Raw genomic sequence first — 27,443 nt, forward strand, 5'->3', positions numbered from 1 at the left:
ACTTAAACACGCATCTGGACTAAGCAACTCTAAAGTACAAAGTGGGTGGGGTCCACAGATTACCTGGCAAAAACTCTATCATTGAAGGTGGTAGCAGGCCCACTTCTTAGGCTGTCCCAGTTGGCAACCATTTCTTTCACCCACTCCACCCAGGTGTACAGACGGAGAATACCAGCGTCTGCCATGGCTTCCACAAAGTTAGCATCTTCAACAGTGTCTCCAGCATCAGCCAGAGCCAAGCGCATTCCTGGAGGAAGGAAAAAAAAAAAAAAAACAATCAGTGATTGAAAAACGTGGTTACTGAATATCAACTATGAGTCCAACGGGTTCAATGCCAAGCCTACATATATTTTAAGACACAACAAATGCTTTAAACGACTGCCATTAATCAACAGCAAAAATAAAAATCACCAAAAGTAGAATCCCTAACGATGCTGTTAAAATATTTGAACCATCTGTATTGATTTGCATACACTTAGCATCAATATGTGTTTCTTCTCAGGCATGTTGAGTTAATGAGATAAAGTGATCTTTAATGAGGCAAAGGAAAAAAACGATAAACTGGGGATAGCTATCCCTAAAACATCTCAGCCTCAGTTAGAGGTAGCAAAATACTCTATTTTAATGCATGAGAACACACATTGGTGCCTTATGTGTACAAATATTAGGTTGTTGCAAAAGTAATTGCAGTTTTTGCCTTTATTTTTAACCTTTTAATCCGCAATTACTTTTGCACCAACCTAATACATGTTTTATTTCTTAGTCCTAAAAGTAGATTCTTCTAAGTTTTCACTAACAAAATTTTTCTTTTCAACCAACTAAAACTGGAAAAACCATCAATGAGTGCCCAATTAAATAAATTATAGGACATCCTTGCAATGGAATTACTGCTGCCAAAAAGAGTGAGGAAACTGTATTGTGTTATTGAGACGGCTTCTTTGCTTAAACCTCACGCCAGCCTCAAACTTTTCTGCTACAGCTTCCTCGCCTCTCTCAGGCTTCATAGAACTACAGAGAGTTAGGGCCTTCGGATTTGCCTTAAGGGAATGTTGTGGCGGGTTTGATCTTCTATCCAGACCACTAAAACTTTCTCCGTATCAGCAATAAGGCTGTTTCGCTTTCTTATCATTGGTGCACTCACGGGAGTAGCACTTCTAATTTCCTTCAAGAACTTTTCCTTTGCATTCACAACTTGGTTAAGTGTTTGATACAGGACACCTAGCTCTCAGCCTATCTCAGCTTCCAACATGGCTTCCTTACTAAGCTTAATCACTCCTAGCTTTTGATTTAAAGTGAAAGACATGCGACTCTTCCTTCCACCTGAACACTTAGAGGCCACTGTAGGGTTATTAACTGGCCTAATTTCAATATTGCTGTGTCTCAGGGAATAAGGAGGCCCAAGGAGGGGGTGAGAGACAGGGAAAGAGTCAGTCAGTGGAACAGTCAGAACACACTCATTTATCAATTAAGTTTACGGAACGTGCAGCTTGTGGTGCCCCCAAACAATTACAATAGTAACATCAAAGATCACTGATCACAGACCACCATAAAGAAATAAAATAATGAAAAAGTTTGAAACATTGCGATAATTCCAAAATGTGACACAGACAGGAAGTGAGCAAAGGGTATTGGAAAAATGGCAGTAATAGGCTTGCTTGATACACGCTTGCCACAAATCTTCAATTTGTAAAAAGCACACTATCTACGAAGCGTAATAAAGCGGGGATGCCTGTATATAGACCAACCCACACATACATCTGTTTATTTTTACATCTGTCTGTGTATAACATAAAAACCATGAGTTCATCCTGATAGAGCCAATTCCAATCCAACACAAGGTTTGTTCCCCTTTTACTTATTTAGAGCTTCTTTCTCTGGCAGTGAGCTCTCATCTACAATATATTTATTCAATCACAGTACACAGATAAAGTAGTTTCAGGATTGCTAATCTATGCCACGTATAAGAAATATATTGACTAACTACAGTAGTGTGTACTGTTCGTTTTGCATTACAGTATCCATTCAAAATACTGTTTTTCAAGTCACTTAGGTTAGTCTTTCCCATCCCCCCTTGAGTATGGTCTCAAACTGTGGAGCCAAGATCAGTAAAAAGAAGTGCCATGATCACCACAGACCAACTGACATAAGAAACGCACAAGTCCTTCAGGTTAGACAGTGCATTTCTTCTCTTGACAAAGTCATGGTCAAATGGAACAGTTCTGAGGCCAGGGAAAAAATACTCTTCTGGAAAATGAATGCTCCCAGGCTGAAGTCACCCATATTTATACCAAATATGGAGGAAATGCTTTGGAAGAGCTGCCTCCCAGTATACACCCAACATTTCTACAAACCAATGTAATCTTAGAAGTAATGAGAAATTGAAAGCAAAGTAGAAATTATACTGAGTTTCTTTTAAAAGAAGCCTCTGATAACCTTAGCTTGAGTTTGTTCCTAAAGATCACGTCAGCAATTCTTGTTTTAGGTATTACAGCACTTGTACACAAAGAAAACACAAATACTTTATAAAGTGTTGGTAAAAGCGAAAGAGAAAAAGCAATGAAATTACAACCATTTTAAATTGCCTTCTGTAATCTGAGAATAGGACCCTACGCAAGAGCAATAATAAGAGAAAGTACACTCACCATCGGCTGAAAATTTGTCTATAGCTTGGGTTAGAGTGAGGAAGTTGCCTGTGGATTTTGACATCTGGAATAGAAAGCCAATGAGTAGGCATTAGCAAGAATATACACATATGCATAGGATAAACCTAATCAGTTAAATCAAATTAAATGGGTTGGCCATGAGCAGATAAAGACAAAAAGGGAAAGAAATGTGAAAAAGAAACCTTGAACTAATTTTACAGAGGGGGAAAATGAAGTCCAGTCGACAAAGTGACCTATGTGGGTCACTCAGCTAGTCAGTGGCAGAGTGAGGGTAGGAGCTCCAGTCTGATGTCCAGCCCACTGTGCTTTCATTAGCCTGTGCTAGTGGTTTAGACACGTGGAATTATTCCTCGACAATTCTGGAACACTTTAGTTGGTCATAAAGAAGAGCTTTATAGTAGCAGTCAGTTATTCAGAAATAAATGCACTAGCTGATGAGGTTAGAGTTAGGGTTTTAGGCAACTTCCTGTCATTAGGGCCACAATAATTGGTTGTTCAAACTGTGCTCTACCTGAGGGCAGCACAGCTCGGGAGGCGCTGTACACAGCCTAGCAATCGTTATTATTTTTAAATTTTTTTATGTCTTTCTCATAACTTTGCTGATACCAAAGAGAGGTGATAATTACATCAAGTTCCCACTATATGGCAATAAAGTATCTCATACTAATAAAATTAGTACAGTGTACAATACAACAACGTTGAGACCAAAGAAGATGTCATGTTATAACAAACTACAAAATTCTTTGATCTTAATTTAATGGCCAGTCGTCACACTATAAAAGAAAAAAACAAAAGCCACCAAACTATTTTCTCAACTTTATGAGAGAGATCATCTAAGGTCTCAGCGCTAGGATCTTTACATTTCCATCTGTCTCTGACTTGTTCTGTTTCTGTGTGGCTCTTTCTCTCCTTGAGTCACAATTCATGTCACCTTCTGTCACTCTACATACAAACGTTATAATAGGTAATGACATAATAGGTAAGTCCCTCCCCTCAATTAATACTATCTGCCCTACTCACTCAATTTTAAAGATAAGATTTTATGATGTTATTCCTAAACATTTTTAATGGAAGATTTTTAACTCTCTTTCATATTACTGCTTTTATTGAAAAAAAAAAAAAAAGTGCAGCTTCCTAAATCTGAAGTTTTCCACAGAATTTTAACTTTCAAGAGGCAAAGAGCCTTACCTTCTCTGAGTTGAGGAGAAGATGTCCATTTGCTCTCACAGCTACAGGCCATTTGCCACTATGCATGTAAATGTTTAAAGACAGAAAATAAAACTTAAAGATTATGGTTTAGGCTTAAATTCTGAGAAAAATGCTAGAAGATCAGTAAAAGTTTGCTAAGACAAATGTACAAGAATATTTACTAAGTCCTGTTCGTAACAGAAAACAAATAAAAACAATGAAAGTGTCTATTAGTAAAGGACTAGTTATATAAACTATGGTACAGGCATACAGAGAAATACCATGTGAGTATTATAAAAATACAGGCAGGGCTATATATATGGATATAAAAAGTTTTTGGAAATATGTTATTACATAAAAAACATGAGACAGAATAGTGTTTACAACATAGTATCATTGTATAAATTAAAAAATAAATAAGGATAGCTATCGGACGCTGGTGTAACTGACAGATCCCACACAATAACCTCTATATATGTGAAGCCACAGGACTCCCTTGTCAACAAGCAATAAATTTAGGCCACATCTTTTTTTGGCCCTCACCTTTGTTCTGGCCACATAGCCACGTGATTATAAAGGTAATATGAAAGATGGTTTGGAACAAGATCCTTGCCAGAGACGCGAAGATCCACAGGATACCAGAACTCAAACTCCCGCTTTAACTGATCTAATTTTTCCTTTGGGATCTGAGTCTTAGGATATGGAGCCTCCTTGAAGAAAACATAATCCCAAACTTCTTTGGTCATCTGCTGTGGTCTAGATTAAAAATGAAACAAACAAGCAGCAAAAATATACACATATATGTGTGTATGTATGTATACGTGCATATATACATAAAATTTCTTTGAAAGAATCAGTATTTTAATCTAACCATGAACTAGGAATCTTAATGTAGTTACAGTAACAAATGAGGGCAACAGACTCCCATAAGAGTGTAGACTGGATAACTATGATAGAAAGGGGGCTATTTATTATTTTTTCTCAGTTCAATAGCAAAAAAGCAAAAACATCAGACAAACTAAGTGAATTCTTATGAAAACTAAATATTTTTTAAAAGAAGCTTCAATACGTAAATCAAAAGATTACATCTTTTGCCGACAAACTAGACTTCTTTCCCTTATCTATTTACCAACCTGATGCCCAGTGGAGACTCTGCCTGTCCACGCAAGTTACCCCCCTGCAACAGGTGTGCCACTGTGTAAAATGCCATGTAAATAGTGGAATCAGAGAGTGATTCAATCAGCCACTGCTCATCCCAAGGCAGACGAGTACCTACAAGATAAAAAAGAAAATGAATGCATGAGGTACCTAAAGACACCTCATCTATAGAATCCATATTTTCAAGAACAGGTAGGTCTATACCACTTATAAAACTGTTATTTAGGAAGCTCTTTAATTTACTGAAATAATTAATAAAAATAAAATGGTAAATAAAAAGTAAAATGGTTGAAGCACTGGAAACTTTCCATAGAAAGATCACTCCATAAAAGGTATGTGCATTACAGAGGACGTACCTCTACCACCAGGTAGATGGTAGGGGACCACATCCTAGTTTCCCTCACCCTCTAACTGAAACCTCTCACTTCCAATTCAGAAAATCTCTAGAAGAGAGGGGGAAAAGGTGAAAGCATCAATTTGCTCTGTAATTGGCAAAATCATTCAAACAGAAAAATTTGAAGTTTGCGTACCTAAACCGTAAGTTCTTGAGCAAGCATGCTCTTGCAGCCAATCTAAGGTAGCCTCAAAATTCCTCCTGGTCTCCTCACAGAATCTGGAGAGAGTAAAAAATAAAGTGTCCCGCTTTACCTTTATTGTCTTCCACATTTCTCATCTCCCTTTCCTTCCCTCATCACTTTCTCCCATCTTACGTTTCCAGGTTCTTCAAGCACTGGGATGTCTGTTTTTTCCAGTTCTCTTCTCCATAATCCAAGTACCTGGGGGAGTGTACAATTGATTAGAAAACAACAAAAGTCAAAGGGATATGCAAAGTGACTGAATGAAATTTCTTCTTGCTGTAAGAGAGACTAACCACTGGTCACACAGGGCCACGACACATTCATCTGAAGACCTGGACATGACTTGTTTCTCTGGTTCCATGTAAATAAATGCATCTCCCTAAATGAAAGTATATAAAAATAGGTCAGATATTGTGTCAAGTCAATCTCTATTTCTTAAGGTTAATAAAAATAACTTTTTAAAAATGCCGTACCACCAATAATCAAAACTCCAAATTCTCATTCTATCTTCCTTCTTCCCTGAGTAAAGTTATCTCCCTTATTTTCTACACAACACTTGCTTTTGAAAAGGCATGCATCTTTATCAAATGGATCACCTTCCCTAGGTACAGATTATTCCTCTTCAGTGAAAAATGAAAAATGTTTAATCATTTCTAACCCTATGGTTTGGAGGTTAGGCTACCTATGACATCCTCTTATCCTTGTTATAATAACAATATAAAGAAAACAGAAAATGAAATGCATAAAACTCTTTTAAAAAAACAGATGCACAAAAATTAAACATGGAAAATATTCTTACTAAAGACATACATAGTGTCGTGAAAAGGTCCCACTAGAAAACTGAGCATGAAACTTACTTTTTACCAAATATAAGTATCTCTTAATGTATTATGGTCCCAAACTTATTAACCAAGGATAAGTTTTTTAAAATAATATTCAGCATTATCATTCATAAAATGATTCATTGCTGTGTTCTTAATGCAATTTCTTCATGATGAACTTAAACAGTTGCAACTTTTGCATAAAGATAGTGAAATAAAAACAGACACTTAATTCTGCTCCCTTTCAAAATCCCAATAAAAGGGCCTAAAGAGAGTTTTTTTTAATGGCATGAACCTACAGAGATAAGAATGGGAGAAGAAACAATATCCGCCAACTTGTGGAAACTGAAAAGCAGGATGAGTGATAAATGTAGCAGCAGACTGAAGAAAGTTAGCTGAATTCTTAGCCAGCCATAGAGAAAGCTGATAAGCAATCCAGTTTGCACGACAAAACCTCCAGAAAACTCAGGAATTGATGGCACAAGATAGTTCTGAAAGAGGAAAGGTGAGGCTGAAAAGAGGACTAGCTGAAATTTTAAAAGAGGTTAGAACCCCAGACACCCTAAGCCCACACTATGCAGACAGGCAACTGCTCCTCCTACGCCAACAGAACAATGAGGGTTTATTGTCTGGAGAAGATAAAAGTGTCTCTCAACCAGAAGACAAAGTTAAGGATGGGTATCCTCGTGAAAACAGGGCTTAAGTCAGCCTACTGGGCACTGGTATCCATGCTAGCAATCTTCTCCCACTCAGCTCCCAGAATGCTCAGTGAGCTTAGACCCTTTAAGCCAGAGACAGGAAGAATCCTCTGTGGGGAACCTAACATTCCAGACATGGAAGGCTGCAAAAATTTACTTTCCAAGAATCCTTCCTCAGGAAAGATACTAGAGGCAGAGTACCAAAATGAGAGAGTAAATAACAAAGAAACCAGGGAATCAAGGAAACAGGAGATCCAACTCAAGAGAAGCAAAGGAAATATTTAGTGATGGTGGAGGAACATCGCAGATGACATCTGTCACCAGGACAGTAAGCAATCAGCACAGACTAACACAGGGGTGTCAAAACTTTTTTCAACGTTTTTCACCAAGAGCCATATGCGGTAAAATACACAAACAGCCGGGCCTCTCACTCAAGGTGAAGTACGTATTGCCTCACCTGGTTTATTTAAATAAACTATATATGTTTTTGGAATTTGCTGCGGGCGAATTAACAATGGATTGTGGACCACAGTTGGTCCGCGGGCCGCAGTTTTGACACCCCTGGACTAAACTAAAACAGGCCAGAAGGCTCTCTGAGAGCTGTCTCTATCTAAGATGGAATGAAGAGCATACTGATGTATTTGAAGACACTGAGAGGAGAAAGACAGCTGGGACAGAGTTTTGGACAGTGTATTGACAAGTATATTTAAAAGTTAGGAAATTAAAAAAAAAAAAAAAAGACAGTTATTAACTCCAGGGAAAACCAAAAGCTGGGGAAGAAAAGTTCTCATTGTACACACTATAGATCAGGTATGTCTCAAAAATGTAAACACTGACTGTTGCTCTGACATAAGAAGAAACTTACCACAAAAATGAAGCTAGAAGGGGCAAAAGGATGAAAGTAAAAAGCAAAGCACTACAGGAAGAGAGAATTGTAACTACTAGTATCTCCAATGGGCTCTGGCAGAAAGCATATTAAAGTTCTCTGTATGCGCCTTGTACATGCAAACTTTAGAACACCACTTTCATCAGTGTTATAGGTGGGAAGTTCAACTTAAACGAATTGCTGAATAAGTCTCCTATTTTCTGCCACAAACCTATATGCTATCTTTAATATAGCTCCAGGTTCTGCTACAGACTCGCTGCTAATTAACACTGTAAAGTCCATCTATTAACGAAAAGCTTTTCTCCTAAAACAGCCTTCAGAGGATAGCCTATCACATACAGCATCAATCATCTTTTTCTGGATAGTCTTCTTTACATCTTGGACCTTCTGTCCTTTAAATCCGTCCACCAACATTACCTAAAAGGATGAGAAGTGGGGGGGAAAAACACATAATTAAAATTTGTTTTGAGTTGCCCCCCAGACTTTTCCCTAACTAAATTTACCTCCACCCAGCAACCCAAGATATTTTAGGGTGAAATTTATCACATTTATAACCATAACTTTTTATTTTGACATAGCTTGGACAACTAATATTTATCACACAATTTTTTTTCTTTTAGTGTAAGTCGGATAGCTGTCATGAACATGATTAGGAAGAAACTCACTTCCTTCCCACATCTCAGGTTTCCATGTGGACAGAATTCCACTACACTAACTCATCTCATTCTTAAAGGCTTTGGGAGAAGGAATTGAGCATATTCAGCTCATTTCCATTTAGGCTTTTCTTTCCAAATTCGCCTGTTACCAGCAAGCATTCTCCTTTGGTTGGCCATGTGTTAAGTTTGGCTCTTAGAAGAAGGCCGCCCGTTTTTCAACTCTGCCTTTTATTTAGTGGGGAAATTTAATTCTAGAGCAAAGTATTAGCTTGCCCATTGTTGTCACAGCTCTAAGCCACAATCCCCTTTCCAGCTGATATTGACCTCCATCTGCTCCCCTCCTGTGTGTTTCTCAAGTCGTTTCTATCTTAAGTGAAAGACACATGTTCTTTTTTGACCTTCTAATCCTCCAACATATCAAAATACTTCATATCTATGTAATTCATCATTATGACATTATATTTCTTGATCATTTTGGTGCAGTGGTTAAAAGCACAAATCCTACAGCCAAGTTGCCTTCTTTGAATCCCAATTCTGTCACTGGCTGGCTATCTGGCTGCTCTTGGGTAAATTACTTGATCTCTTAGTGCCTGAATTTCCTCATTTGCAAAATGGGAATAACAGTGCCTACTTCATGAGGTTATTTTGAGATTCAAGTAAGTTAATATGTAAGTACTATATAGGTGTTGGCTTTTATCATTAACCAAAACGTACAAGTCACTTTAAAAAGCCATAACCAAATACTGGTTATTTAGAAAAATGAGAGTAAAGGTAAAAGTAAACAGCATTCTCATTTATGTCCTTAAAAAAAAAATCTTCATTTTTAACCTCCAGCCACTAACAACTAGGTTGAACTTTTATTTTCTCTAGAACTTTTATTAGTCTATGCACAATTAAGGAAAAAAAAGGGGTGGCCTGTTAGCTCAGTTGGTTAGAACATGGTGCTGCTAACACCAAGGTTGCTGGTTCAATCCCCGCATGAGCCACTGTGAGCTGTGCCCTCCTTAAAAAAATAAAATAAAATAAAAATAAAGGAAAAAATAGGTTCACAACATGTTTGTTGTGTTCAGGCACTGAACAAACATTAAAAAGTAAATTAATAAACTGAATAAAACTGCTTATTTAAAATATGAACTTCTTAATTTAAAGAACAAAAGAAGGAACCAAGCAATAAACCCTTGGAGTTTATCACATAATATGACCTAACTTTAAATATCTTCTCAAGAAATTAATTCCTTGGGGCCGGCCCAGTGGCTCAGGCGGTTAGAGCTCCACGCTCCTAACGCCGAAGGCTGCCGGTTCAATTCCCACATGGGCCAGTGGGCTCTCTCTCAACCACAAGGTTGCCAGTCCAATTCCTCGAGTCCCGCAAGGAATGGTGGGCTCTGCCCCCTGCAACTAAAATTGAATATGGCACCTTGAACTCAGCTGCCGCTGAGCTCCCAGATGGCTCAGTTGGTTGGAGCACGTCCTCTCAACCACAAGGTTGCCGGTGCAACTCCCGCAAAGGATGGTGGGCTGCGCCCCCTGCAACTAGCAACGGCAACTGGACCTGGAGCTGAGCTGCGCCCTCCACAACTAAGACTGAAAGGACAACAACTTGAAGCTGAATGGCACCCTCCACAACTAAGATTGAAGGGACAACAACTTGACTTGGAAAAAAGTCCTGGAAGTACACACTGTCCCTCAATAAAGTCCTGTTCCCCTTCCCCAATTAAAAAAAAAAAGAAAGAAAAGAAAAGAAATTAATTCCTTAAGAGGTTCCTAGAGGGCACAAAAATGTAACGTCTATAAATGCTATTAGCCAAAAAGAGATTTTTAAGAAGTTTGGAATAGAAGAATACAATCTCATTCATCTCATTAACCTGTCTTAGATCAGTATATGGCTGAAACTATATTGAATTACCTATATATTTTTCAATCATTAAGAAGCAAACCACAGAGCACAGAGTCAAGCAAATAAAAACAATAACAAATTATCACTTACACCATCATAAAACCCTTTTAGATATAATTTCTCCTTTGCTTCGGCAAGTTTTTCTCGGTCATTCTGGCTCTGAACTTTCAATTCCTCACAAAGGGTCACAGCAGAAAGATTTCCAAAATCTGGGATTTCAATGACTGGCACCTGCAAAGAACAACAATGTCAGGAACTTATTCACCCTGAATAAACACAAAAACAGCTCCATGGGACATAGTCCTTTTGCCTCTGTCCAATGAAGTCATTTTATATTTTATATATCAGTACAGTACAGCAATACCACATATTAGGTAATCACAGAGTGACTAACATCCAATGTAGATTTGTCTTCCTCCTCTCCATAGGAACTACCCAAATTCTGTGCACCAACCCCCACACTGTCCCTCCTTATTACACACACACACACACACACACACACACAGAGACACTCCCCAGCTCTCAACCCTCCAGTGGCATACAATTAACTAAATAATTAACATTAAAACTAGCAAAATAATGTAAACAACTAAATTTAGGATCTTGGTTTTGGTTTCTAATAAGTCTTTTGGATTTTTCATGAAAGTTGTTAGTAAAATTTTTTTTTTTTCTTCTGCAGACACTAGTATCAAAACACAAACATACATTTGAAATACGGCAAAATATTGTCTTTAGAAGCCTGGAATCGGCCAAACTGGCAAAATAAACTACTATAAAATTGGTGATGCTAAAAAGCTATTGGTTTGTTCTAGAATTTTTTCACACCTTCGCCAAAAAGAGATTTTTAAGAAGTTTGGAAACAGAAGAACACAATCTCTCATTCATCTCATTAACCTGTCTTAGACCAGAATATGGCTGAAACTACATTGAATTATCTGTATATTTTTCAATCATTAAGAAGCAAATTTTAAAAAGTGCCAGGTGTTAAGAAATGGCTTATTGTTGGTTTTTCTCTCACTCTTATCTGCCACAGCACCTATCAAGTGAAAGTGAATGCTTCAGCAACTTCCCTCTTATTTCCATACGCCACTAATTATTTGATTTTGTTACAAGGAAAACATTAGCTCTTTTTCCTTTGATAAAGATATGGATGTGAATACACTGAATGGTCTAAGGACTCACCGGCTCAAACGGCAGGACCATGTCATCTCTGATTCCATACTTCGCTCGCAAGGCCTACAAAAAAATTTGCAAGTTAACATTGATGATCAACACTTTACTGGAATAATCATTGACAGAATCAACTTCCAAGGTTTTTTATACTATTATTTCTTCTCCTCTCCACACAGAGCAATTTTTTAACTTTACCAAATATCTCAAGAAGGGAGCTATGACTTTTCAAAAATCAACAATTTAAGTTACAATGAATGGCTTAAATGATGCAACTGTACAGCCCAAAGCAAACATTCACACACAAACACCACTTAAAGTGAGGCTCATATTCTAGGTGACAATGAAAATGTGAATATGAGAAAAGTTTTGCAAAAGTGTAATGAAATCCATCATATCTACAAATTAAAGGGAAAACCCACATGATCATATCAACAGAAGCAATGAAAAAAAAAAAGCATCTGACAAAATCCAACACCCATTCATTAAAAAAAAAAATTTTTTTAAACTTGCTCTCTGTGCTGTTAGCCGTGTGAGGACACACAGAAAGAGAGTGTTCACCAGACACCACGTCTTGGACTTCCCAGCCCCCGAAACCGTGAGAAATAAATGTTTGTTGTTTAAACTACACACACACACACACACACACACACACACACACCTCAGTAAACTATAAAAGAGGGGTACTTTCTCAACTTCATCAAGACTACCTACGAAAAAAATTATAGCTAACATCACACTTAATGATGAGAAACTTGAAGGCTTCCCACTAAGATCAGGTATAAGGCAAGGATGTTCCCTCTCCCCAGTCCTTTTCAACATCACACTGGATGTTCTTGCTAATGCAGTAAGGCAAGAAAAAGGAGGGGAAGGGAAGGGCAGAGAGGGGAAGAGAAAGAAGGAGGAGGAGAAGGGAAGGGACGGGAATACAGATCGGCGTAATCATCTATGTAGAAAATCCAAAGAGTATCAACAACAAAAAAACTCCTAATACTATTAAGTAATTATACCAAGGTTGCAGGATACAAAGTTAATATACAAAAGTCAATTGTGTTCCTATACACTAATAAACAACAGGTGAATTTAACATTAAAAACACAATACCTTTTACATTAGCACTCAAAAAAATTAAATACTTAGGTTAAAAAAATAACAAAATATACGTAAGATCTATATGAGGAAAACTACAAAACTCTAAGGAATAAAATCAAAGAGCTAAAAAAATGGAGAAATATCCCATGTTCCAAAATATTAGAAGACTCAATATTTTCAAGATGTCACTTATTCCCAACTTGGCCTACACATTTAATGCAATCTCAGTCAAAATCCCAGCAAGTTATTTATTTTATGACTATCAACAAACCAATTCTAAAGTTTATATAGAGGAGCAAGAGACCCAGAATAGACAACTATACACTGAAGGAGAACAAAGCAGCATGACCTACACTATTCAACTTCAAGACTTCTAAAAGTACAGTATTCAAGACATTGTGGTGCTGGTGAAGGAACAGATGCTACATAGTTCAATGGAACAGAATAGAGAGCCCAGACCATAGTCAACATAAATACAATCAACAGATGTTTGACAAAGGAGCAAAGGCAAAGCAACAGAGCAAAGACAGTCGCTTCAACAAATGTTGCTGGAACAACTGGATGTAGATATGCAAAATATGAAGCTAAACATAGACTTTACACCCTTCACAAAAATTAGCTCAAAATGGATCACAGACCTAAAACCCAACACTATAAACTCTTAGAAGATAACATAAAGAAAACCTAAATGGCCTTGGGTATGGTGATGCCTTTTTAGATACACCAAAGAAATAATCCAAGAAAGAAATAATTGATAGGCTGGACTTCATTAAAATTAAAAACTTCTGCTTTGCAATAAACAGTATCAAGAGAATTACAAGACAAGCCATCGACTGTAAAAAAACATTTATAAAAGATGCATCTGATAAAGGACTGCTATCCAGAATATACAAAGAACTCTTTAAACTCAACAACAAGAAAACAAACAAACTGATTAAAAAATGAGCCAAATACCTTAAAGACATTTCACCAAAGATGAGACACAGATGGCAAATAAGCATATGAAATGATGCTCCACATTATATGTCATCAGGGAAATCCAAATTAAAAGAACAATGAGCTACCACTACACACCTATTAGAACAGCCAAAATCCCAAACACTGACAACACCACAAGCTGGTGGGGAGGTGGAGCAACAGGAGCTCTCATTCACTGCTGGTGGGAATGCTGGTGGGAACGGCCACTTTGGAAGACAGTCTGGCAGTTTCTTACACAACCAAACATATTCTTACCATATGATTCAGCAATCACACTCCTTGGTATTTAATGAAAAGAGCCAAAAAGTTATGTCCATACAAAAACCTCCCCACAAATGTTTACAGCAGCTTTATTCATAATTGCCAACGAACTTGTTAGCAACTAGGATGTCCTTCAGTAGGTGAATGGATAAATAAACCATGGTCCATCCAGACAATAGAATATTTTTCAGTACTAAAAGGAAATGAGCTATCAAGCTATGAAAAAACATAGAAACACCTTACATGCATGTTACTAAATGAAAGAAATCAATCTGAAGGCTACATACTGTATGATTCCACCTACATGGCATTCTGGAAAAGGTAACCCTATAAAGACGAGAAGATCATGAGTTGCAGGGAAGGGGGAGATGAACAGGAAGAGCACAGAGGATTTTTAGGGCAGTGAAAATACTCTGTATGATATTATAACGATGGATACATGTCATTACACATTTGTCCAAACTCACAGAATGTACAACACCAACAGTAACCCTGAGGTAAACTATGGACTTTGGGTGATTATGACGTGTCAGTGTAGGTTCATCCTTGATTTTTTTAAAAAGAGAAAAAAGTACCATTCTGATGAATAATGTACCATATCTAGCTGACAATGGAAAAGTTACATGTGTTGGGGCAGGGGGTACATGGGAAATCTCTGTGCCTTACTCTCAATTTTATTGTAAACCTAAAACTGCTCTAACAAATAAAGTCTTTAAAAAGAAACATTCTATGACACATTATATTCAAAAATCAAACCCCAGGAAAATATATAAACATCAAGAAACAGGTTAGAGATTGCAGTTCAAAGACACATGGATGGCTTTTGAGCCTCATCCCATAATGTAGCTCAGCGGGACCTAAACAAGTAGATGATGAAGAGGAAATAAGAACATGAAACTCAGATACTCACTTGCTTTTTCTTCAAGTCTCTGAGGGCAGCAAAATCGTCAGGGGAGTCAGAAGGGACACTTGTGACCACACCAGTACCTTATAAAAGAAAGTGTGGAGTTAATTAATACCGCCAGAATGGGATTACCATTGTATTTCTATAAAGAAATAAACTCTTTTACCTTTATCCTCCTTAATGGTGAGCATTGGGAGAACATAGATGACCTTATAAGATGTCAAAGGTGCAGAAAGTGAAGCACCAAGAATTTCCTGAATAAGAGAAAGAGCAGAATAAAAGGTGGAGAAATTTTAACCATTAAAACTTGTTTAAATGTTAATATTTTAAGCCTCATGAAGCTAATCAAAAATATATGAAGTAGAACAAAACTCATTCTTTTATACCAACTAAACCAAAAATAATTGTAAATAATTATAATACCCAAATCTGATAAGTTTGTAAGGATATTAGTACATTAATAGGCTGCTGGTGATATCGTACTCCTTGAGGAAAAACAATATAGGAATCCCTAGCAAGAGCCACGAAAACATTCACACATCTTGGACCCAGCCATCCAATCCTAGGAATTTATCTCAAAGGAAATAAATTATTTTTTATTTAAGAAGTCTGCCCAATGCTGTGTTAACTATATGAACAAAACCTGGAAACAGCTAAAACTTTACATAAAAGAAAAATTATTTAATAAATGAGACTTCAACAAGATAGAATGCTCTATATCCTCTTTAAATAATTAGAAAGACAAACTGAATTAAAAAGATATATGTAGTTTCTTTAAAAAAAAAAAAATCAGAAGATACAACTATACCGGACCCATATTTTCATATGCAACAGATTGCAGCTGGCTTGTTTAACTCAGGAACGCACTTTTCAATTCCACACAGTTCCTGCCCATCCCACTTTATTCAGATAGATAAGCTGCTTTTATGGAATTTATAGTCGTATGAGTGACGATTAAATATTATAACACTCTTAAAGCTATTTTTTAATTCACACTACCCATTTTCCTTATTCTAGAATCTGCTCAAATTTTAGTAATTCATAATTTTAATAATTTAATAAATTTAATAATTTGAGCAGCTTCTGGATTGGAAAGAAGCTGTATTAAGAACAATTAAAAACGTGTGTCATTAATACTGTTCCTAAAAACTTCTCAGACAGAACTCCAACATCAGAAACCAATGAGATATAAGGACTGCTTATAATGGAGAAAAACAGGAAACAGTTCAAATACCCATTACAGAGAATGGTTCAATACGTTGCAATGGAATACCTTTGCAGGAGGGTGAGTACTGACAGTGAAATGGCATAAGAGCGCCTTCTGGAGTCCTTGGAACTGCTCTTTATCTCAATTTGAGTGGTGCTTACATGAGTGTATACACATATGAAAATGCACACAATACACTTGTGGTTTACACATCTGACTGTATGCATGCTTCAATTAAAAAGGTTTTTGAAATGCTCTCCTTCCAAGCTTCATTGTTGAAATTTCTCTTCTAAATCTATGCACTAAAATAAAGTCTGCTCCCAACTTACCTCTCCCATTAATTCCTTAACAACAGGCACGACACCATTGTCTTTGGTAAAGCCCTGGTATGACATATTCCTGGCAGCTCTTTGGGTGCAGATGAATATATCACCATTTGCCGTCTCAAACCCGATGTACTTCATATCAGGGCGAACCCAACAGTTTGTCTGTCCAAACATGGTCTCAGGTCTGAGAGTAGCAGCTACCAAGAAGATATTTTTCCCTTTCAGGCCACTAAGAAGAAGAAAACAATATATTTATGAGAAAAAAAAATGCTGTAGGTTCTATCACAACTACCTGATATCCAAAAAGATGATGCAGTAACTCTTTGGCAAACCTACCTTAATTTGGATGGGTATGGCTCAAGTACTTTCAGCTTGATTAAAGTATATTCCTGAGGTCCAACACCCTAAAGAAATAAACAAAACAAAAATTTGAGGGGGAAAAAGGATTTGGATTAAACCTACTAATCTATGTGAGAGACCTGATTCAAATTTCTAAGGTGAGTTCTTGCACTGTTAAAATCACCTTCCTTCCAATGGAGACTCCCAGTGGTGTACTGGTCAGGTCCACAGGGAAGTCTAATGTGTGAGAAGACACCTGGGAGAAGACCCTTCTGCCTACGCCACACCAGAACTAGAAAAGGAGGCCCAGACTCTACTGAGTAAGGATGGTTTGCTAAGAGCTCCCTTGAGAAGGGAGGACAGAAAAACAAATGTGACTTGGAGTAATCAGATAAAACATTTTTTGTCCAAAATGAGAGTTAGAAGATACTAATGCCACAGAGCAGTTATGAGACACACACTGGACCAGAGGCAGATGATGTGCATGCAAAACCTAGCAGGGACCCTTACTAATGACTTGACTCAAAGGAATCAGAATCTCTTTGAGCCTTCATTTCCTCGTCTGTAAAATAACTGTGCTGTGCCTCACACAGGACCGTCCTGAGGAATACATATGATAATGGGTAGGAAAATGCTTTGAAAAACTATAATATACTATTGAAATTTAGGGTATTGTTACCATTGACTCTATTAAAATTTAATGTAATCAGTAAACAGGGCCTTCTGAAGTCTCTTAAATTTTTCAAAATTTTGATTAACTCTCACCTCTTTCAGATAAGTTACATCACAATTGAAAGCTGATTTTGAAAAGTAGTCACTAGACTACAAATGTGTTCAAAGTTGGTAGCAAAGAATGACACACTCATTGGGGCTCCTAAATTCAGATCCTGGTGGTGTTGTTGGTTTATGTGCCAAGGCTTTAAGCAAATCACTTACGCCTGCTTCCCTTAAGTATCACAAGGAATAATGCCCCTAACATGTCCTACAGGAAGGTAGAGTGAACTGGTGTCAAGCATGGCTAAAAGTACCTTGGAAATAAGCAAGTAGGCACATAATCGAAGCAAGTATAAATGGATCTGCGTATATCGTTAGCCACGTAGCTAGTTACCTTTCCCATGCTATCTTGTTCGAGCAATGCATTTTCCAGGCAGTTCCTCTCAAACATTAGCATGCATGTGAATCACGCTGAGAGCTTGTTAAAGGACAGATTCCTGGGCCCCACCCCCAGAGCTTCTCATTCAGCAATTTTGGGGCGAGGCTCAAAACTGGGCTTTCCATCACAAGCTGTTGCAGCTGGTCTAGGACCACTTTTGGAATAGCAAGATCCTAGACAAGGTATAGGGCCGTACACTAACTTTCTGCCTCCCTCTTCAGAGCCACCAGAGTATCACAACTACACACCTCAGCACTGGAATAATGTTATTTTTTAGGCTCTGATCTATTTCTTAAACTCTACAGACACACAAAGAATATTAACAGCTACTGCATGTCACCAATAATTACCTCTCCAGTTTGTCTGTCATGATCCATGCAAGGCTGTCCATCTTTGGGAGAATAAATGGTATACCTAAAAAATAAATGTGGCAAATATTATTGTAATATACAAGTTTTAACCTAACATATTTGCCAGTGTTGTTCCTAACATCTTACAATAATTCTTCTAATTAAACTTCTAACTGAGCAAATGTCTATCTACATCCATTATTTATGCTTTTATAGGCAGTTCTGTTGCCAACCTAGTTATTTCATGAAAGCCTCCTGCCTTCATCAAAGGTGATTACTACTGAAAAATATGCACTGATCTTGGCTTTGTGATATAAAACAAAAGATTATAAAATATAAATTCACTCATGAAATGCAAATAGCTTTTAATTAATCCACATAATCAAGGAGGAATCTTCAACAATTTATAGAACAAAAGAATAAACTAAAGCACAAATAGAATGATTGTTTTTCTACTTGGCTAGGAATACCAAAGAGAATCTTTAGTGAGATCATAAAAGACAACACTCCTATTCTCCTTGGTTCTATTTGTCATAAGCACTGAGCAGCTCAGAGAAATTTAGACACTGGCAAGACCAACCGGAAAGCAAAGGATACAAGAGAACAAAAAGAAAAAAACTAAAAAGAGAAAAGATAATAGAAAAAAGTAGGCTATGGGGCACTGAATTACAATGCAGGTATTACATCATTTTTGCTTTTTTATATTGAGGGACAACAAACTCACCGCTTCCCAAATTTAATTCTGTTTCTTTCTCTTAATGTTAAAAACTGCCACCTGACAAATGAATCGTAGTAAGGATTAACATCAGTGGTGATGAAGGAACGACGCCAGTCTATCTATAGAAGAAGAAAGGAAAAGTAATTTTTGAGAATTCTGGAGTCTCTACGAATAACAAAAGCTCCCATGAATCAATTATTTCCTCTTCTACTCTTTATTTTACAACTACAATTATGACAAATATTAAAAGAAAAACAAAATTTTTCAAGTTCCACCTATTAAATATGTAATCAATTATTTCATTATTTTGTGTTTACTATGTGTTTTAAGTATACACATTTATATATTGGACATAGAGGAATTGTAATAAATTTAAAAGGAATACTTATATAATACCTTTATTTATTCCTAAATATTCAAGTTAAACTTTGGTTTCTTCATATTCTTTGAATAGAATTCCCTCCCATTAATTGCTAAGGTATTGATATTCATTCCAACACAATAAATATTTAAGTACTTCACTGCTTACATCGAGGCCCATTAGGTTCTACCCTGACAATAACAGCACCAATTCATTAGTAGAATTCAAGCAGAATATATGATTCTAAATTAAGAGGTGGCCCAAATCTCATGTAATCACATGAAAATAGAAATGCATTCTTCATGTTTTCTTAAACTATGGGAGTGATGGGCATACCTTCAAGCCCATTCTCTTCAGATCCTGAATAGCCAGTGGTGGGAAATAATCGAGCCAATGTTCTGCTTCAGAAAATTTGACTATCTCTTCATCAGACATACCAAGCGATTCCATAATGCCCCACTGGTATTTAGAAGATGCAGCTTTAGCAGCAGCTTTACTCTGAAAATAACCGGCAAAAACAAACTCCATCAAAGAATAACCCACAACTTGTTAACAAATTCCAGGACCACAATGACTAAGTGAATAATCCCATGTGGTAATTTTTTTAAATTCCAAAACAATGCTGTTGGTATGTCAGAACACTGCAGGATGTAGATGGACTATTTTGCCTGCCAAACTGTCCAGTTTGATACCAGAACTCTCATGCCAAGGATAACTACTAAATGGGGAGAACCATGAAGAACTAGCATCACAAAGATAAAAGATCTCAGCACCAAACCTTCTCTATTTCCTTTCTCCCAAAGCTACATGCATCTTTTTTAGTTATGATAGCTTCTATCATCTCCTAAGGTTCCTCCTTTTCCATTCTTTACCAATATCAAAAAGGCAACCAAATGCCAGGGGTTGGAGGCAGGCAAAGGGGTTAAACTATAAAAGGCAGGAAAAGAAATTTTGGAGGTGATGGAACTATCCGAATGGTACTGCGGTAGAAACATGACTCCATGTATTTGTCAAACCAACACAACTATACACCACAAAGAGTGAGTTTTAAAAAAGAAATCAACCAGTATGTTGGAGGAACCCAAGATGGAACGCAGAGCATGAGAAATGTATCTAACTGTATTATAAATATGTAAGTATGACATAACCACACTGAAGGGAGCGGGCAAGAAAGGAGCTTTGGAAGTAACTTTGGAAAACAGTGTATTGACTAAAAGACAAAAAGAACTATATACAAACACTGTCTTTTAGTTAGTAAAATTGTTTCTCCCAGGGGTATAGGTTAGCAATTCTGAAACTACTAGTACACTAGGACCGAACAAAAACATAAATATACTATAAATAATGAGAGTCAGGTTTCTCACTGTTGGAGAAAAAAGTCACAAATAAGCAAAGGGAGAATGCTAGAATGAGTCCCATGGTGCTAAGATGGAGCCAGGGATGTCATGAACTTTTAACAATATATATATACTACGCTAGACTTGGAATGCACATATAAATCAGAAAAACATAAATATAAAATTTCAACCAAAATAAGTATCATCAACCACCAAACCTTTTTTCCTTTGGCTTTATCCTTAATTACTATATCTTCTATTTTAACATTAACTTCTTCCTCTTCCTCTTCATCTGGAAAATCAGGGGGGCAACCATATAGCTCTATTTCTCTTTTCAACTTATCAGCACATGCCTGTAACAAGCACAACATTAGAGACAGTGAAGTTCAAAATTCAAGGTAGACGCAATCTGAGTTTTTTATTGCTTCTATGACCAAACAGAATTAACTCTTGAAATGTTTGCACTACATCTACACATAAGTGGATCATTATAGAAAACCTAAATGATACAAATCATGTACCCCAAAATTCACTAGTTTATAAATTAGTATTTTGCTTCATTTACTCAGTAAGCATTTATTTAACACCCAGAGGATTCAATGTAGCATACTGGATGTCAGGCATTAGAACTACAACAGTAGATAAAAATATATAAGATCATTTTCACTAATGACATTTAAATAGCATTTCTCAATTTAATGATTAATGTCACATATACTCTATTAGTTATCATCACAAGCCTGCTAGGTACATAGGACAGGTACTAAGTTAGAAAACAGACACAGAGATACAGTGATTTATCCAAGTTTACAACACTAGTCAGCTGCAAAACTAACACATGAACCTGGGATTGCCAACCCAACTCTTCTCAATTACACCATAATGAGTCCACTGTCAAAAACAAAGGATGACACCAAGTAGGCAGTATTAAAGTTATGAGAAAAATACAAATAATAATTGTGAAATTTAAAAAGGGAGTAGACTCTTCTAGAAGAATTTCAGTTAATAAATGAGGAAAAGAATGACAGCATTTGGGCGGCAGGATGGCTCAGTTGGTTAGAGCGTGACCTCTCAACAACAAGGTTGCTGGTTCAATTCCCCATGGGATGGCGGGCTGAGCCCCCTGCAACTAAAGACTGAAAATGGCGACTGGACTTGGAGCTGAGTTGTGCCCTCCACAACTAGATTGAAGGACAATGACTTGGAGCTGATGGGCCCTGGAAAAACACACTGGTCCCCAATATTCCCCAATTTAAAAAATTTTTTTAAATTTAAAAAAAATGATGCTGCAATTACTGGATTATTGGGTAACCGGATATTCAGAGGCTCTTGAAGTATCATCCCACAGATTATTTTTTAATTAAAAAAGGGGGAAATCACCTTTAGAATTAAAAAAATCTGACAAGTATGAACTTAATATCATCAAAGTGGGACAAATTGCTATTATATATCTTCTGAGGTGATACAACGACTGCACACCTTACCAATGTAGTATTCTTGTCAAAACATTTAACCCAAATCTAATCACGAAGAACCAATCAGAAAATTCAGATAATGGAATATTCTATAAAATAACTGGCCTAGATTCTTCAAAGATATTGATGCCGTGACAAACTAAAGAGCATTGATAATGAAATGCAATGCATGATCCACAAAATAAAAGTAAAAAACAGCCAGAAAGGACGTTTTGAGACAACTAGAGACATTCAACTATAGACTAGATCAAGATGATATCACATCAATGTTAAAATTCTCAGAGGGGATAATGATAGTGGGATGATGTAGAATGCCCTTATTCTCAGAAGATACATGCTGAAGTATTTAGGGGTGACATGTCCTGATGTTTGCAACTTACTTTCAAAAAATTCATGTAAAAAGCAAGAAAAAAAGCGTGCATATATTGTATGTGTGTTGAGAGACGCAATTAAAGTAATCATGGCAAGTGTTCTTGGTAACTGTAAGTGATGGTAATACTTGGTAACGGTAAGTGACGGGTGTAATGGGTGTTCGTTCACTGTACTATCCTTTCACCTTTTCTTAAGTTTGACATTTTTCAAAATAAAAGGTTGAAGAATAAAAAGAAATGTGAGTTAAATTTCCCAACACTATAACATTTAGGGAATCCTTTCAATGCTAGTTTTCTGGCCCATTCTTTATTGAGAATTATTTCTAATACAAATTTATGCCAAAAGAAGATATTTGCAAAAAAGATCAAAATAGGGTTCAAGTGTTTTTTTACTACTTTATGCCAACATCCCATATATGTCATGAATGCTCAAAACACTGCACTTTTTACTTGTTAGTAGATATTATCTAATTCTAAAACAGAAATATGAATCTATAAGATAACCAAAAGATATCAAAACTACTTACAAATCACTTAAACCTCAATGTGTGCCCTTTATTTAAGCACCTCTTCGAATTTTGTTAAATTTAATTTTCACTGAAATAAATTCAAGTCATTTCAAAAACACTTCAGTATTTGAAAATCCCATTTTAAGCTCTTGAACTAGATATTTCTATTTGTTCTAAGCTAAAAAGAGTAGAAACTAATCCCAAAAGCAATCTTACCTTAATAGGCATTCCAGTACAGTGTAAACCAAAGGGAAACAGACAAATTTTTCCTTTCAATCTCTGATACCCTACTGCAAACTACAGAAAGAAAATTAAGTTTAAATTACAAATTTAAATGCTATGCAAACAGAAATTGCTTACTTTTGACAAAAAAAACATCAGTATGCCTCTTCACATCCTCCTTTAAAACACCAGCTAGGTTTTACAGTCATTGCAAAATTCTAATCTGCTATCCTTTTTTAGTTGTCTTTTCACCAACCTAGGAATTACTTATGAACATACATACCTAGATCCCTGCATGTATAAACACATAGCAAATGAAAAATATAAAAATTAAATTACTTAAATATAAAAATTAAGCTTAAAATTATAATTTTAGGAATTCCAAGTTCCTTTAACAGGAACTAAATTAGATACCATTTTTTTTCTTCAAAATAGTATTTATTAAAGACCCTCTATCCCATCATATTAAATATAAAGGAAGCTTTACCTCACATTTGGATAAAGAATACGTGTGTCCCAAATGAAGGCGCCCATTCATATACGGATATGGGAAAGTTACAAAGTATTTGCCTTTGCTGCAAAATAATCATGTGAAAAAGAAAGTACAGAAAAGAAAAAGTTAAATTCCTTTTACAGTGAGGAGGTAGGCTGAAGAGAACGCTTTCTATAAATAACTGGTTTAACTTTAGTTATTTAAAAGATATTTAAAAAATTTATAAATCCAGAAATTAAAAGCTTTCTAAAATTGAAACTTACTTTTGAAAGAGTAAGACATTTATAGGTGGTTATTAAAAAATAAATTCACTTGTTCAACGTAAGCTAAAATATTTAAATTAGCTTTAAATATAACATTTAAAGCTAATATACTAGAAACTAAATTTTTAAAACTCTTAGGGAGCTGAATAAATTTAATGTTTTATTGATTAAATGAGATATGTTTTCACTAGATATATATATATAAAGCAATTCAAAGTTCCTCAGGTAAAATAAAACATCCTCAGTATTACACAATATGTTGTACATTCATTTAAAAAGCCCTTTAAAGCGGTTTATGTTATATTCTTCTTTTAATCAAGTGTGTCTAACCGACACACATAAGTTAAGACACAGAATAAAATGAACACCTGTAAACCCACGGAAGCTACTACCTGTGTGATCCTCCCCACTCTCCCACGGGAGATAACCATTATCTTGAAATTTACTTTTGTCATTCCAAGTTTTGAACAAGTGACGCCTATGTCACTTAAACAACATATTTAGTTTTCCTCACTTGTGAGCTGTATAAAAAATGGTGTTATTTCACAGACTTCTGCAATTGCTTTTTTCCACCCAATATTTCTAAGTTTCTTCAGCACTGCTGCATGTAGCTGTACTTCATTTTCTTTCACTGAACAAAGAAGATTTTTCAGTTCACTTTGGATTACTTTAAATTACCTTAAAGTGGACCAAAATTCTAGAACCACATAGAAGCTTCAAATTATAAAGTATAACACCAGAGACTTTATATTACAGCAAACTCTTTTTTTCTCTAAAAAGAAAAACGTCCAAGTGTAGGTTAGTAGCAAGGAGGATAGACTTTGGAATCTGAAAGTCTTGGACAGAATTCCAGGCCTGTTGTTTCCTAACTATGCAACCCTGAGTTGCTTACTAGGCCTCTCTGTGTCTCAGTATCATCATCTATAAATAGGGATAAAAATATTGCTAACTTCAAAGGGTTATTAAGAAGATTAAATGAGAATATGCAGTAGAAAATGGCATGTCTCCTACTGCTTTGGCATACTGAACAGTAAGTTCAATGTTAGCTACTGTTATTGTTATCCATGTATTTTCTCAATTCTAAAAAGCACAGTTTTCTACATTGCAACACATCTGAAACTGAGATGCATATTATAATTGATGCATATATTTTTCGTGGTACTGTTTTGAAGCACTTATTTTGTTTTTGTTTTTCCCCAATATCATATCACTGTCTAGGGTTTGTCTTTTAATCGATGATTCTTAACATCGAGGCAATATAATATTTATGAAATGAGATCTTCAAATACAGAAACCTTCAAAATGTATATTTTGTATCCGTGAATTATCACTACAATATGAATCTCTCTAATAGAAGGATTTCTTTTTATCAGTCAGCAAAGATAAAACTTCAAAACATCCTCTTTTGCCTGAATATGAAAAATACTAGTTTTTAAAAAAATCTTTATGTAGAAAAAATCCTTTAAGAATGCCATAAGAAATAAGATTCTAATTGTAAATGCAGAAAGTGGAAGTCACCTCCCTCAGCCCATTTCAGACATTCTAAACACACTCTGCCTTCTTTTCCACAACGCAGTTTCTGTATTTTCTGTACAATGCAGCTTCTGCAGTTTCTGTAAAAGCGAAACCGTTTTAGAAACACAATGTATACGAGAACTTCACAAACTATTACCCACCTAGTCTGCTTCTCTAAATCAGATGCATTGACCTCAAACACTTTCTCAGTATCCCATTTCTGTTGGATTTCTCTCTCAATCTTCTTCAAAAAGTCCACTTTGGCTGTTCCTTTTCTTTCCTATTAGACACAAAAGAGTTGCTTAAAAAAAGGAAAAAAAACTGGGTTCACACAGAAGTGAGCAGTTTACTGATCAATTTTTTCCATGGTTATCTTGAAATTTAAATGACCAAGATTAAACATCAGGGTTATCACTACCTGTACACTTCAAACCTCAAAGAGATGGTTAAAGAATTAAATATACTATGTTTCCCCGAAAATAAAACCTAGCCGGACAATCAGCTCTAATGCATCTTTTGGAGCAAAAATTAATGCAAGACCCAGTATCATATTAGACCCGATCTTTTTTTTAAAAAATTAAAGTTTATTGGGGTGACAATTATTAGTAAAGTTACATAGATTTCAGGTGTACAATTCTGTATTACATCATCTCTAAATCACATTGTGTGTTCACTACCCAGAGTCAGTTCTCCTTCATCACCATATATTTGATCCCCTTTACCCTCAGCTATCACCACCCGCCCCCTTACCCTCTGATAACCACTATTGTCTGTGTCTATGAGTTTTTGTTTCTCATTTGCTTGTCTTGTTCTTTTGTTGTTTTTGGTTTATACACCACATATCAGTGAAATCATATGGTTCTCTGCTTTTTCAGTCTGACTTATTTCGCTTAGCATTATAATCTCAAGATCCATCCATGTTGTCACAAATGGTCCTATTTCATCTTTTCTTACCGCTGAATAGTATTCTATTGTGTATATATACCACAACTTCTTTATCCACTCATCTATCAAAGGACATTTTGGTTGTTTCCATGTCTTGGCCACAATAAATAAAGCTGCAATGAACATTGGAGCACACTTGTCTTCATGTATAAATGTTTTCAGGTTTTTTGAGTAGATACCCAGGAGAGGTATTGTTGAGTCATATGGTAATTCTATTCTTAATTTTTTGAGGAACCTCCACACTGCCTCCACCAACAGTGTATGAGGGTTCCTTTTGTTCCACAGCCTCTCCAGCACTTGTTACTATTTGTCTTGTTGATGATAGCCATTCTAACTGAGGTGAGGTGATATCTCATTGTGGTTTTTGTTTGCATTTCTCTGATGATTAGTGATGTTGAGCGTTTTTTCATGTCTATTTGCCATTTGTATGTCCTCTTTGGAGAAATGTCTCTTCAGATCCTCTGCCCATTTTTCAATTGGGTTATTTTTTTTGTTGTTGAGTTGCATGAGTTCCTTGTATATTTTGGATACTAGCCCCTTATCGGAGGCACTGTTTGCAAAAATCTTCTTCCATTCAGTTGGTGGCCTCTTTATTTTGTCAATAGTTTCTTTGGCTGTGTAAAAGCTTTTAAGTATGATATAGTCCCATTCATTTATTTTAGCTTTTAGTTCCCTTGCCTTTGGAGTCAAATTCATATAATGCTCTTTGAATCCAAGGTCCATAAGTTTAGTACCTATGTTTTCTTCTATACAGTTTATTGTTTCAGGTCTTATGCTTATGTCTTTGGTCCATTTTGAATTAATTTTGGTACATGGTGACAGACAGCAGTCCAGTTTCATTCTTTTGCACGTGGCTTTCCAATTCTCCCAGCACCATTTATTGAAGAGGCTGTCTTTTCTCCATTGTAC

The 27,443-nt window shown here is 36.1% G+C and overlaps 1 protein-coding gene and 1 non-coding gene across 2 annotated transcripts in view; one reads left to right on the forward strand and one right to left on the reverse strand.

Annotated features, from left to right (window-relative positions):
• The window catches only part of LARS1 (leucyl-tRNA synthetase 1), a 52,415-nt gene that overhangs the window by 16,483 nt on the left and 8,489 nt on the right, over positions 1-27,443 (reverse strand). Inside the window, exons 2-23 of the mRNA XM_019739116.3 lie at positions 25,751-25,869; positions 23,806-23,893; positions 23,313-23,393; positions 20,960-21,094; positions 19,741-19,902; positions 19,050-19,162; positions 18,326-18,389; positions 16,820-16,887; positions 16,487-16,712; positions 15,117-15,204; positions 14,957-15,033; positions 11,728-11,781; positions 10,636-10,776; positions 8,332-8,409; positions 5,881-5,966; positions 5,720-5,785; positions 5,540-5,622; positions 4,985-5,123; positions 4,395-4,607; positions 3,852-3,909; positions 2,643-2,706; positions 64-247 (exon numbers count right to left, since the gene is read on the reverse strand). Of these exons, the coding sequence (XP_019594675.2) occupies positions 64-247; positions 2,643-2,706; positions 3,852-3,909; positions 4,395-4,607; positions 4,985-5,123; positions 5,540-5,622; positions 5,720-5,785; positions 5,881-5,966; positions 8,332-8,409; positions 10,636-10,776; positions 11,728-11,781; positions 14,957-15,033; positions 15,117-15,204; positions 16,487-16,712; positions 16,820-16,887; positions 18,326-18,389; positions 19,050-19,162; positions 19,741-19,902; positions 20,960-21,094; positions 23,313-23,393; positions 23,806-23,893; positions 25,751-25,869 (2,387 nt within the window). The remainder of the gene's footprint in view (positions 1-63; positions 248-2,642; positions 2,707-3,851; positions 3,910-4,394; positions 4,608-4,984; positions 5,124-5,539; positions 5,623-5,719; positions 5,786-5,880; positions 5,967-8,331; positions 8,410-10,635; positions 10,777-11,727; positions 11,782-14,956; positions 15,034-15,116; positions 15,205-16,486; positions 16,713-16,819; positions 16,888-18,325; positions 18,390-19,049; positions 19,163-19,740; positions 19,903-20,959; positions 21,095-23,312; positions 23,394-23,805; positions 23,894-25,750; positions 25,870-27,443) is intronic.
• Positions 9,561-9,634, forward strand: TRNAS-GCU (transfer RNA serine (anticodon GCU)). The gene has a single exon. It is a non-coding gene; the product is annotated as a tRNA-Ser (tRNA).

Source organism: Rhinolophus sinicus, chromosome 5 (assembly GCF_057876585.1).
Source record: "Rhinolophus sinicus isolate RSI-liver-muscle chromosome 5, RSI-T2T, whole genome shotgun sequence".
NCBI classification, from domain to species: Eukaryota; Metazoa; Chordata; class Mammalia; order Chiroptera; family Rhinolophidae; genus Rhinolophus; species Rhinolophus sinicus.